Source organism: Equus quagga, chromosome 5 (assembly GCF_021613505.1).
Source record: "Equus quagga isolate Etosha38 chromosome 5, UCLA_HA_Equagga_1.0, whole genome shotgun sequence".
In the NCBI taxonomy this organism is placed as follows: Eukaryota; Metazoa; Chordata; class Mammalia; order Perissodactyla; family Equidae; genus Equus; species Equus quagga.
This window is the reverse complement of record NC_060271.1, coordinates 98,475,946-98,490,639: the sequence shown is the minus strand read 5'-3', so window position 1 is coordinate 98,490,639 and position 14,694 is coordinate 98,475,946. Positions and strand designations below refer to the sequence as shown.

General features: G+C 36.5%; 1 protein-coding gene across 1 annotated transcript in view; it reads right to left on the bottom strand.

The window, feature by feature from the left end:
• Positions 1-14,694, bottom strand: part of FSHR (follicle stimulating hormone receptor) — a 168,849-nt gene that overhangs the window by 87,389 nt on the left and 66,766 nt on the right. The window contains exon 2 of the mRNA XM_046661759.1: positions 4,129-4,200. Within this exon, the coding sequence (XP_046517715.1) occupies positions 4,129-4,200 (72 nt within the window). The remainder of the gene's footprint in view (positions 1-4,128; positions 4,201-14,694) is intronic.

Genomic DNA, 14,694 nt, shown 5'->3' with positions numbered 1-14,694 from the left:
CGTAGGTCCAATACTGAGTATAAGCAAATACACCTTGTGCTCATGGAACTTACTGTTCGATGGGGGAGTTAGAAATTATTCATTTATCACATAAACAGCTGTAAAATTGCTAAAATGATAGTCACCACATAGAAACTAGTGGTGATATGAGAGTGTAAGTTGTAGGGTGTTTTACTCTAATTGGGGAGGTCAGAAGGCTTTCCTGGGCAAGTGACACTGGTGTGGGAACCTGAAGGATTAGGAGGAGCCAAATAAATTAAAAGGACAGAGCAGAAAGGACGTTCTAGTCAGAAGGAACAGCAAGCGCAAAGCAAGGCCCATGCTGGGCAGCATAAGGCAGTAACTTTATGACCTGGAAAAGGGCTGGTAGGGCAAAGGAGAGAATGGGAGAGGCCTACTTTCCTTTTTGTGTTAAGAGCAGTGTAAGGCATGGAGTGTGTGTGTGTAGGGGGGCAGGAAAGGCGTGGAAGGTGGTGCGATCAGATGAATTTAGAAAATAACCCTCTGGTTGCTATATAGAGAATGGATAGGGGTGAGGAGACAGCCTGCTAGTGGAGGGGCAGCATGAGTAGTAGACTGTGGCAGTTATACAGGGACAGAATGTGGTAGCTGGAGGAGATACGTGGACAGATTAGAGGCCTAGCAAGGAGATTAAAATAACAGGACTTGGTGTTGTACTTTAATACAAAGTTAAGTTATAGTCTGACCTTGCCCTTAAAGAATTATTGGGGGATCTGGCAAAACCTGTAAATTCTGAATACAATCTGATAAACATGCTATTAATACCGTGAACACAGATTATGGTTTGGCAGCACTGGCAGAGTTCTGGAAAGACTCTACAGAGGAGTAAACATTTGATGTGACTCCTGGAGGACAAGCAGGTTTCTACCAAGTGGAATTTTAGGCAGAGGGATAGCACCTACGTAAGACCAGCATGAAAGGATATTTTGGTCATTTCTTTATTCATCCATTCACTTGCAACTATTCTTTTGATCCCTCTATGTGCCAACCATTGTCCAAAGAATCAGCCGTCACATTCTAAATAAGCAATACAACGTCTGGTCGTGATAGTGCTTGGGAGAAGGCAAATTTTTCTACCTGGTGAAAGTGTGGGGTACGCTGCATATGGTGGGAGAGAAAAGGTTTTGATTTTTGTGCCAGGGACTTAAGATTGCAACCTATAGCACTGAGCATCCCGAGAGGTTCTTCTGCAGTGCAGGTCTGGCAGCAGAGTGACAGGGAGATTGCAGCTGAGACAGGTGTGGCAGCCTCATGCAGCAGGCTGTGCAAGTGACTTTGAACCTAATAGCAACAGGAGTGAGATGAGAGCCGGATTCCGGACATAGCTTTGAAGGGGAGTCAATAGGACTGGAAGAACACCTGCGTATAAGGGAGAGAGAAGGCGCGGGAGTCAAGGGGACTGAATTTCCTTGCTTGGCGTCTGGACAGATGGTGATGTTATTCACTGGGCAATACGGGAAGATGAGAAATTTAAGGATAAAGATAACAAGTTTGTCTGACTATATTGAATCTGAGGCACTTGCAGTTTCCTTAGGTGTAAATATCTAGAAGTCTCTCCATTTCAAAACAAGAATTATGGTCTCAGAAGAGAGGTGGGGGTTGCAGATGAAGGTTTAGGAGCCCTGGTAGTATGACATTATTTGATGAATAATGATTTGGAGATGTAATTATAAAAAAAGAAAATGGCCAAAAATGGAGCACTAAACTTTTGAGGGGGAGCTAAGGAAGAAGAAAGATGCGCAGAACCAGTTATGGAGTAGTCTGGAAGGTTACGAGGCAGGCAGGAGGTGTGGTGTCACTGAATTTAGAAAGGGAAAGAGTATTGAGAAGAATGGTATGAACAGTCCGGGAAATCAAAAAGTACGTATAGGTTAAGTCCTGAGAACACAAAGTAGAAGTCTTTAGATCTGGAAGTTAGGGCGCTGTTGGGACCTTTAATAGAATAATTTAATAGTGTTAGAGAATTTGTGGCCAAATAACAAGTGGGCAGGCTGAGGAGTGATTGAACAAAAAGGATGGGGAGGTGGTGAAAGCAGGCTGCTGTTTCAAAAGGGTGGTAGTGATGAAGAAGAGAGAGGAAGGTAGCAGGGAGAGAAGGCAGAATTTACACAGAAAGCTTTCTTTCTCCTTTGTAATAAGGATAGGTGAAACTTGGCCACATGTGCAGAATGAGTGAAAAGGATTTTGTGATTTGTGGAGAGTAGGATATTGAAGAGAAAGCCAATGTTTATTAAGTTCAGGAAACTGGTTGAAAGCTGGAGGAAGAACATAAATAAGAAGGATAGATCTGGAAAGGAGATGAGAACACATAGGTGACCAAGAATAGAAAGTGAGACAATGGATGAAGGTGAGCAGAGAGACGGAATGGTACAAACAGTCTGTTCAAGTTCAATTTGGTGCTGGGCCCTTTGCTAGGGAATGTTTTTGAAGTCTTAGGACATAAAAAGTGTTGAAAAAATAAGATTAATTTTGTTTTCAGCATCTGTGTCCATATGGGCTGATTAGTAAGGACATGAGGTAGAAATGGACAAGCTGTGTCTGGGGAAGTTGAGTTTCTGAGCTAGCTGATCTGTCTCTGGGATTACTGCTACGTCAGCTCAGCTCAACCATTTATATCCCCATAGGAAGGTCTCGGCTGAGGCTGAGCACCCAGTGAGGGGTCAGTCGCACTTGCTGGATTGAATTACATTAAGGTGGATTATCTGTGATGTCTGGCATTCCTGTCTTTAGAATAATTTCTATGCAATTACAGGGCTCTTGGGGAACAAGACATATCTACTAGTCATCTAGTCTATGTTAATTCCAAGCAGGGCAATGGCTAATCTGTCCAGGAATACACCTTGAACCAAAAGCTCTCCAGCTCTATTACTTCCCTCATTCCTTGGTAAGCTCTGCTCTGATGACTCTCCCAATTTGTCTGGGTGTTGAATGTCTTCAAGAAGGCAAACCCTAAAGACAGAAGGTCTTAAACTGGGCCCTCATCCAACTGGAGGATGCTAGCACTGAGAAATCAGAGATCACATAAGCCATCTCCTTTCAAAACTCCTCTTTTAATACACGGATGAGGAAACCAAGGCCCTGAGAGAGAGGTGATTTAGTCAATTACACAGTAAGTTTACATGAAAAGTAACACTCAGACCCAGGATTCGGACCACCCTCCTCTAAGCAGTGGGCTTAATTGCTGAAACACATTGCCACTCTCTCTGTTTTGTATTTCTTTAATGGATTTCTTTCTTGCTTCCACAGACCTCAGCAAATACTCTTCTTAAAGGAAGGTGAAAGAACCAAGGGGAAAAATTGAGTGGGTTCAAGAAGAAGTGCACGTAACCTGGGGGGTTACTTTCTTCTTATAAAGGAAAAATCATTTCCTTTTGTGTAATCATTTATCTGTTGCTGTATTTCTTGGCATTTAAGTCCTGAATTCTGGCTGCCATTGTAGTAAAGAACACAGTTTAAAGGTCGGGAGACGGGATCCAGAGCCTTCAAAGGCAGGGCGGGTTACCTTAAGTATGGGAGAATTTGCTAGTTTTTACTACTGTGCCCTACTTGGAGAAAACCCTATTTGGGGAAACCCCTACATCAAACTAGCCCAATAAGAGGTGAATATTTGCATTAACAAAGGAGTCTTCTCTTTTCAAAGGAAATCTCCCTTAGTACTGTAAACTTTCCTAATAGTTTTAAATGTTTATGGATGAATTACCACCTGTTAGCATGGCTTGAGAGCAAGAGAGAATCTCTAAAACCCAAATGTTAGATCCTCCTGTCAATTAAAAATTAATCAGAAGTAATAGAAAGTACTCCTTAAAAAGAATAAATGTCAGCAGAGAAAATCGGCTTTGGTTTATAAAAATTTCACTCATGGGTGCTTTGGGAGCAGCACCTTACATAAAAAGTGAGGATTGTGTGGACGGACCTTATGCTCGTTTCAACGGCCACACTCTGAAAGATTCTACACTACTGTTTAGGAAATATGGTAAAGAAATAAAATGGGAGGAGGTGCAAAAAGTTTGCTTGGGGTGTCACTGTGGCTTCTAAGCACAGAGTATCATGCCACATGTGATCTGAGGTTGCTGCCCATAGCCCATTTGAGCATTATCAGGTACATACATTTTCTCCAGGTCCCCAAATCCTGAAAATGCTCCTTTTGGGATGACTCGAAGCTTGGTGAGGACAAACCTCCTGAAAAGAGAGTGGAGATAAAATATCACAACCTATCTATTCATTGCTAAGTCATTGAGTGCCTAATATATAATATCAGCTAACAGCCAACATATACTAAGTGCTTGCCATTTAGTAAAGGTTGAAATTGCTTTAACATGGTCTCTCTTCATCATCATCACAGAGCGGTGATGTTGGCACTATTGTTATCCTCATTTTACAAAAGAGGAAACTGAAGTTTGGGGAGGTTAAAAAACTCACCCAGAGTCACACACAGCTGATACATGGCAGAGCTGGGATATGAACCTTTCTTGCCTCCTGTTGCCTCCTGTAGCTCTGGGTGAGTCCTCCCTTTCTTACTCTACTCCAACCTCCAATACCTATTCCCTTATTGTCATTCTTAGCTGACACTGCTCCCTATTTCAAAGAGAAACCAATAGAAGAGAACTTCCTTGTACTCTCACATGTCTCCCAGGCATCAACCCACTTGCATCTGTCCTTATACACCCGCCTTCCCTCCTGTAACCATGGGTGAACTGTCCAGGTCCTGGCTATGAACAGCCCCTCCACTCCACACTAGATCTCTTTCTCTCTCTTCTAGTCAAGGTAACCTCTACAGCAGTTTCCCCCTTTATTTCATACATTTCTTTCACCTAGTTTTGCTTCTCTACTGGATTCTGCCCAATATAAAAACATGCCATAATTTCTCCCATCTCAAAAGTCTTCTCTTAACCTCAAACAACTTCAGTTTTTGCCATTTTCTTCTGCTTGAAATATTTCTCACATCTGCCTCAAAATTCCTTCCAAGGCTCCTCAGCTCAGTCAGAGAAAAACTCAACTTGTATACAATGGCCTATGGGCCCTACGGGATCTTCCCACTCTCCCTTTCCATAGACCCTCTGACCTCAATTTTGCCAACTCTCCCCTTTGTTCATCTTGTTCTGATCACAGCACTCTCTTGCTAGTTCCTGGACACACTAAGTTCCTTCTTGCCTAATGTTTCTGCATTTTCAGTTCTCTCTGCCTGGAACATTCCTTTCCCAGATATCCTCCTTGCTTGCTCCTTCAGCTCGTTGTTTGCTCAAATGTCACTTTCTCAGTGAGGCTTTCCATAACCACCCTATTGAAAATGAAAATCTCCCCAACTTGGCCCTTGGCCTCCTTTCCTGCTTAAATTTTTATTCATAGCACTTCTGATATGTTACACATTCTATGTATTTATCTATTTCTGTGTTTATGTATTTGTGTCTCTTTTGTAACTAGAATGCTAGTAAGAATATATGAGAAATCTCCAGGTACCCAAAGTAAAGCAACTGAAGGCCAAGTGGAACCCTGAGCAGTGAATGCAAACCAGAATTCTAAGTGGGTAAACTGAATCCAAAGTATACAGGGAGGGGGGCAGTTTCTGGACTTCATAGCCAAGGGATTTGTGTTTTGATGGCAAACTAAGACATGGAAGATGGAATTCAAAAAGCCACTTCTATCTCTCTGTGCATCTCTCTATCTATATCATATACATTCTAGAAAGAAAGTACAGAAAATGGAGGACAGGCAATTTTCTATGAAATAACATATGGAAATTTGCCATAGTTTATGAAAGACATAAATCCTCAGATTCAGAAATCTTAATAAGTCCAATGATGAGAAACAAAAATCAATCCACTGCCAAATACCTTAGTTAAAACTGCAAAGCCATAAAAGAAAATATTTTAAATGAAAACAGAAAAAGGCATATTATCTTCAAATAAAAAATAACTATAAAAGTTTGTTAAAAATATGTTCAAAATTGTTAGAGAAAGTAATTGCCAATTTAGAATCCTAAACCAAGAATTAATCATTCAAATATGAGGGTAAAATAAAGACACATTTAGACAAATTTAATTAGCCACTAACAACAAAGTTTTAGCTAATGAATTCCTTTAGAGAATAAGAAAATTTAATCCAGTAGGAAGGCACAAAAAACAAGATGAAGTAGTGAACAGAGAAATTAGTGTTCTTTATGAATAGGTGGGTTTTCACTATGGTTGGAAAACTCACCTATTCAGCAATGAATGCTAAAAAGATATTGTCTAAGAACTAGGTCACAAAGCAAATTGGTATCAAACAAATAATTTTCTTTGACAATGTCACAATTAAATTACTGAGAAATCCATAATAAAAGATAACTAACTCCCCCCAATTCCCAAGATATGTTCACCCAATTGGAAAGCCTAAACCAACACAACCCAAAACAAACAAAAAACATCCTTTTAAGTCATATGGATCAAAAAAGAAATTGTAATAATAATTAGGCTTATAAATAATAATAAAAGGCTTACCCCAAATAGAAAGGTGTTTACTACCACAAATGCACCAGCAGAGGATCAACTCATTGAACACCATGAAGAACTACAGTAACATGGTATAACAGAAAGAAAATGACAACTGTCCAGAAACCAAACGAGGTCACAGGAGATTGTGATCTAACTGACAGACAGTTAAAAACAGCTGCCCTGAAGAAACTCAGTGAGTTACAAGAAAACTCAGAGAGTTCAATGAGCTCAGGAATGCAATTAATGAACAGAAGGAATACTTCACCAAAGGGATTAAAACTCTAAAAGAAAAATAAAACCCCTAGAAATTCTGGAGATGAAGAACACAATGAGATGGAAAATAGCATTGGAAACAGAATAGACTGTTTGGAAGAGAGAATTAGCAAGCTCAAAGATAGAAGTCTAGAAATGATTCAGGTGGAAAAGGAGAGAGGACTAAGATTTTTAAAAAATGAAGAAATTCTACAAGAAACATTTGACTCAGTTAGGAAAAGCAACATAAGAATGATGGGTATCCCAGAAGGAGAAAGGAGCAGAGAACTTATTTAAAGAAATAATAGCTGAGAACACCTCAAATCTGGAGAAGGAACTGGATCTACAAGCACATGAAGCTAATAAAACTCCTAATTATCTCAATGGAAAAAGACCATCTCTGAGCCAAATTATATTAAAACTGTCAAAAGTCAATAACAAAGAATATTAAGAGTCGCCAGAGAGAAGAAAATAACTTACAAAGGAACACCCATCAGGCTCTCAGTGGATTTCTTAGCAGAGACTCTACAGGCTAGGAGAGAGTCAAATGATATATTTAAAATTTTGAAAGACAAGAACTATCCTCCAAGAATGCTCTATGCAGCAAAGTTATCCTTCAGATATGAAAGAGAAATGAGGGCTTTCCCATACAAACTAAAGCTGAGGGATTTCATCACCATTAGACTTGCCTTACAAGAAATGTTGAAAAGAGCCCTCCTACCTGAGACAAAAAGGAAAAGGTATACTTTGAATGAGGTGATAAATAGATAGATGGAATTAGAAAACTGAAACTCTATATCAGAATGGGTTAACAAACAATTATAACATAGAGGCTAAAGTGAAAGAAAGCATCAAAAATAACTATAACCACTTCAATTAGGTAACAAACTTACAATACAAAGAAGGATAATTTGTGACAACAAAAACATATAAGCAGAAGAGGAAAAGGATAGTAACTGCATAGGGTAATGGTGATAAGATGCTATCAGAAGAAAAAGGACTATCCCATCTATGAGATCTTTTATGTAAACATCATGGTAACCACAAAACAAAAAATCAGAGCAGAGTCATATAACATAAAAAAAATATAAACTAGAAAAACATCACAGAAAACCACCAATCTGAAATGGCAGATGGAAATACAAGGAAAAAGAAATAATGGAAATATAGAACAACCAGGAAACAAATGATAAAATGGCAGTATTAAGCTGTTATATACCAATACTCGCTCTAAATGTAAATGGATTGAATTCATCAATCAAAAGACACAAAGTGGCTGGATGGATTAAAAAACAAGACCCAACCATATGCTGCCACCAGATGACTCATCTCAGCTCTAAAGACAAACATAGGCTCAGAGTGAAGGGATGGAAGATGATACTCCACACAAATGGCAACCAAAAGAAAGTTAGTGTAGCCATACCTATATCAGACAAAATAAACTTCAAGCCAAAAAAGATAAGAGACAAAGATGGACATTACATAATGATAAAGGGGCATTCCACCAAGCAAACGTAACAGTTATTAATATTTATTCACCTAACATAAGAACACCAAAGTATATGAGGCAACTATTAACAGACCTAAAGGGAGAAATTGACCACAACACAATAATAGTAGGGGACTTTAACACCCCACCTACATCAATGGATAGATTATCCACACAGAAAGTCAAGAAGGAAACAGTGGCCTTAAATGAAACACTAGATCAGATGGACTTAATAGATATAAACATGACATTCTATCCAAAAGCAGTGGAATTAACATTCTTCTCAAGTGCACATGGAACATTCTCAAAGATAGACCATATGCTGGGAAACAAAACAAGTCTCAATAAATTTAAGAAGGTTGAACTCATGTCAACTATCTTTTCCAACCACAATGTTATGAAACTAGAAATCAATTACAAGCAGAAAGCTAGAAAAGTCACAAATATGTTGAAACTAAACACATTACTGAACAACTCTTGGAACAATGAAGATCAAAGGAGAAATCAAAAAATGCCTGGAGACAAATGAAAATGAAAACACAACATATCAAAACTTGTGGGATGCAGCAAAAGTGGTACTAAGAGGGAAGTATACAATAATACAGGTCTACCTCAAAAAAATAAGAAAAATCTCAACTCTAACACTATACCTAAAAGAACTAGAAGAACAAATTAAGCTCAAAGTCAATAGAAGGAGGGAAATAATAAAAATCAGAGCAGACATAAATGAAATAGAGACTAAAAAACAATGAAAAGGATTGATGAAACTAAGAGCTGGTTCTTTGAAAAGATAAAATTGACAAACCCTTGGCTAGATTCACTAAGAAAAAAAGAGAGAAGACTCAAATAAATAAAATCAGAAATGAAAGAGGATACATTATGACAGATACCATAGAAATACAAATGATTATAAGAGAATACTATGAAAAGCTATATGCCAATTAATTTATAACCTAGAAGACATGGATAAATTCCTACATTCATACAACCTCCCAAAACTGAATCAAGAAGAAATAGAGAATCTGAATAGAACAATCACAAGTAAAGAGATTGCAAATTTAATAAAAAACCTCCCCCAAAACAGAAGTCCAAGACCACATGGCTCGTCTGGTGAATGCTACCAAACTTTCAGACAAGATTTAATACCTATCCTTTTAAAACTCTTCCAAAAAATTGAAGTGGGCAAGATATTTCCTAACTCATTTTATGAGGACAACATTACCCTGATACCAAAAGCAGACAAGAACAACATATAAAAGGAAAATTACAGGCCAATATCACTGATGAACATGGATGCAAAAATCCTCAACAAAATATTAGTAAATCAAACTAAAAGGATCATGCACTATGATCAAGTGGGATTTATTCCAGAGATGTAGAGATGGTTCAACATCTGCAAATCAATCAATGTGATACACCATGTTAAGAAAACAAAGAATAAAAATCACATGATTATCTCAACAGATGCAGAAAAAACATTTGCCGAGATCCAACATCCCATTTGTGATAAAAACTCTCAATAAAATGTGTATAGAAGGAAAGTACCTCAACATAATAAAGGCCATACATGACAAACCCACAGCCAACACCATACTCAATGGTGAAAAATGGAAAGCTTTCCTCTAAGAACAGGAGCAAGACAAGGATACTCACTCTCACCACTCTTAGTCAACACAGAACTGCAAATCCTAACCAGAGCGATTAGGCAAGAAAAAGAAATGAAAGTTATCCAAATTGGAAAAGAAGAAATAAAACTGTCACTATTTGCAGGTGACATGATTTTGTATATAGAAAACCCTAAAGAATCCACCAAAAAACTATTAGAGATAATTAATAAATGTAGTAAAATTGCAGGGTACAAAATCAACATACAAAAATCAGTTGAATTTCTGTATACTAGCAATGAACTAGCTGAAAGAGAAATTGAGAACACAATCCCATTATAATTGTAACAGAAAGAATGAAATACCTAAGAATAAGTTTAACCAAGGAGGTGAAAGACCTATACACTGAAAACTATATGATGTTGTTGAAAGAAATTGAAGAAGACATAAAGAAATGGAAAGATAGTCTTTGCTCTTGGATTGGAAGAATAAACATAGTTAAAAATGTCTATATTACCTAAAGCAATCTAGAGATTCAGTGCAATCCCAATCAGAACCCCAGTGACATTCTGCATGGCAATAGAACAAAGAATTCTGAAATTTATATGGAACAACCAAAGACCCTAAATAGCCAAAGGAATCCTGAGAAAAAAGAGCAAAGCTGGAGGTATCACACTCCCTGATTTTAGAACGTACTACAAACCTATAGTAATCAAAACAGCATGGTACTGGTGTAAAAACAGACACACAGATCAATAGAACAGAATTGAGAATCCAGAAATAAACCCTCATATCTATGGTCAGCTAGTTTTCAACAAAGGAGTCAAAAACATACAACAGAGAAAGGAAAATCTTCAAAAAAATAATGCTGGGAAAACTGGACAGCCACATGCAAAAGAATAAAAGAAGACCATTATCTTACACCATACACAAAAATTAACTCAAATGGATTAAAGACTTGAGTGTAAGACCTGAAACTATAAAATTCCATACACAAAAATTAACTCAAATCGATTAAAGACTTGAGTGTAAGACCTGAAACCATAAGTTCTTGGAAGAATACACAGGCAGTATGCTCTTTGACATTGGTCTTAGCAGCATATTTTTGAATATCGTGTCTTCTCAAGTGAGGGAAACAAAAGAAAAAATAAACAAATGGACTACATCAAACTAAAAATCTTCTGCACAGCAAAGGAAACCATCAACAAAATGAAGAGACAACCCACCAACTGGGAGAAAATATTTGAAAATCATATACTCAATAAGGGGTTAATATCCAAAATACATAGAGAACTCATATCCTCAATAATACAAAAATGAACAACGTGATCAAAAAATAGGCAGAGGATATGAACAGGCATTTTTCCAAAGAAGATATATAGATGGTCAATAGGCACATGCAAAGATATTCAATATTACTAATTCTTAGGGAAATACAAATCAAAATTATGAGATATCACCACACACCTATCAAATGGCTATAATTAACAACACAAGAAATAACAAGTGTTGGAGAGGAGGTGGAGAAAAGGAAACCCTCATGCACTGCTGGTGGGAATGCAAACTGGAACAGCCACTATGGAAAACAGTGTGGAGATTTCTCAAAAAATTAAAAATAGAAATACCATATGATTCAGCTATTCCACTACTGGGTATTTATCCAAAGAATGTGAAAACACTAATTCAAAAAAGATATATGCACTCCTATGTTCATTGCAGCATTATTCACAATAGCCAAGACTCAGAAACAACCTAAGTGCCCATCAATGGATGAATGGATATAGAAGATGTGGTGTGTATATATATATATATATATATATATATATACACACACACACAATGAAATACTACTCAGCCATAAAAAAGACAAAATCGTGCCATTTGAGACAACATGGATGGCCTTGAGGGTATTATGCTAAGTGAAATAAGTCAGGTGGAGAAAGATAATTACCATAAGATTTCACTTATTTGGAAGATAAACAAATAAACACATAGATATGGAGAACAGATTGGTGATTACCAGAAAGGAAGGGAGTGAGGGGAGGGAGAAAGGAGTAAAGGGTACGTATGTATAGTGACAGATAGAAACTAGACTTTTGGTGGGGAGCATGCAATCTATACAGAAGTCGAAATATAATGATATGCACCTGAAATTTACATAATGTTATAAACCAGTGTCACCTCAATAAAATAAAACACATTGCAAAATTTAAGCATGTCTTGAGAGAAGAAACCTAAAGAGAAAAAAAAACCTAATAAAGATAAGAGTAGAAATGAATTAAAAATAACAGTAGAGAGGATCAACAAAATCAGAACCTAATTCTTTGGGAAGATTAATAGAATAAAAAGAAAAATTGTCATTTTGAGCAAGAAAAAGAAAAAAACCAATAAGACGATGAGAGACATGAAAAATGGCATTTAACTACAGATAGAATGTTTTTTTTTTTTTTTGAGGAAGATTAGTCCTGAGCTAACATCTGCCGCCAGCCCCTCTTTTTGCTGAGGAAGACTGGCCCTGAGCTAACATCCATGCCCATCTTCCTCTATTTTATACGTGGGATGCCTACCACAGCATGGCTTGCCAAGCGGTGCCATGTCCACACTCAGGATCTGAACCGGCAAACTCCACGCCGCCAAAGCGGAATGTGCGTACTTAACTGCTGCACCACCGGGCTGGCCCCACAGATAGAATGTTAAATTAGAGAACCCTAAGAATAATTTTATAATGTTAGATTTGAAAAATAAGACAACATGGATAATTTTCCTAGAAATATACACTTATCAAAACTGACTCATGAAGATATAGAAAAATAAAATATATCTATAACCATTAACAAATTGGGTTGGTAGTTTAAAAGGTATCCACCAGCAAACAAGGCCAGCATGATATGATTTTAGAAGGAAATTCTACCTCCTTCAAGTAATAGAGAATCTCAATCTTATACAAACTCTCCAGAGACTAGCAAAAAAGGGAATGCTCTTCAACCCATTTTGTGTGGCTAGTGTAACATTGGTAATAAAACCAGACAGGGACAATGAGTGAATGAAAAGATTTAGGCCAACCTTATTAATGTAAATGGAAAAATATGAAATAATAGAGTGACAATGTATATCCAATGGAGTCTAAACAAATAATGCATCATTACCAGTTGGGGCTTTTCTAGAATTCAAGGGTTGCAAAATCTTAGAAAACTCTGTTAAGGAAAATTTCCACAGTAAGGAATTAAAAGAGAAAAAACACAAAATTTTCTTAATAGGTATAGAAAATATATTTGGTAACAATCAAAACCCATTCATGATAAAAACCTTTTGAGGAACAAGGAAAAGGAGGAATGTTCTTAACCTAAGAGGGGTAAATGTATCAACCACTACAATAAAAGTCATACTCAATGGTGAAATATTGGATTCCATCTAAAATTAGGAATGAGGCAAGGATGCCTGTCATTACCTCTTCTTTTCAATATTGTGCTAGGTGCCTAGCCTACACAGTGAGAGAAGAAGAAAATATATCAGGATTATTGATTAAAAAAACCTGTCATTATCTATAGATAACACTGTCTGTACAAACAAAATCTATTTTTTAATCTAAGAGATCACTGTTAGAACTAACAAGAAATTCTAGCAAGGTAGCTGGCTGTATAATCAGTGCACAAAAATAATTTGCATTCTTATTTTAAAGTATGTAAATTACAATGGCCACAAAATTTATACAATGTAAGGCATTAAGGAAAAAAAGACAGGGATTTATGGAGCATAATCAAATACTTAATTAAAAGACAGGAATTTAAAAAACCCGGAGTAAATAGAAATAGCATATTATAAATGTGAAGTCTCAATATTGTGAAGATATCTGTTTTAAGCCACATTAATATATAAATTAAATGCAAAATCCATCTAAAGCACGATATTTCTTTTTGTTTCTTGTGGTGTGTTTATGGAAATTGACTAGCTGATTAGTATTCATAAGGAAGAGCAAGTTTTGAAGAATAGACAAAACAATTTTGAAGAAGTAAAACAAGACTGGGGAAATTACATGCCAGGTAATATGATTTTTATAACATTATAGTGATTAAAATGCTGTGATATTGACAGGGATTGAAAAATAGACCAATGGAAGAGAATAAAGGGCACAGAAATGGGTCATAAACAAAAGGAAGTGACAAATCACATGATACCATTAAAAATCAATGGAGGAAGATTGGATTAATCAATAAAGGATGCTATTGATTATCCTTGTGGAAAGAAATAACATAAGGCCTTTGCTTATTACCATATTAAAATCTCAATGCCAGCCTTACTAAAAATCTAAATTAGAAAAATCAAAAACATTAAAACTTTTAAATAAAATATAATATTTTGTTCAGAAGACTTTTTTTAAAAAGGACACAAAAAACTACATACCAAAATTGGAAAGTAAATTTCCCATAAGTTTGACTATATTAAACTTAAAATTTCTGTAAAACAAAGATACATAAAGTAATTGAGAAGATAAGATATAGACTGAGGAAAGATATTTACAATACATACAACAAAGTGTTAGCATCCAGAATATAAAGAACTTTAAAAAATAATAAGAAAAATACAAATAACCCTGTGGAAAAATTGGCAAAAGAAATGAACAGGCAATTTATATAGGAGAAAATGCAAATGGCCAGTAAACTTATGAAAAGATCCTCAGATTCACTAGTAATCAGCAAGATGCAAATTGAAACAATGATTAGATACCATTACATGCCGTCTTACTGGCAAACATTAAAAAGAAAACCTCATAATATCAGTGCTAGTGAGGCAATGGAACAATAGGACATTTTTCAACACTCTTGATGGAAGCTACTTTCAATAGCCGTTTGGCAATATG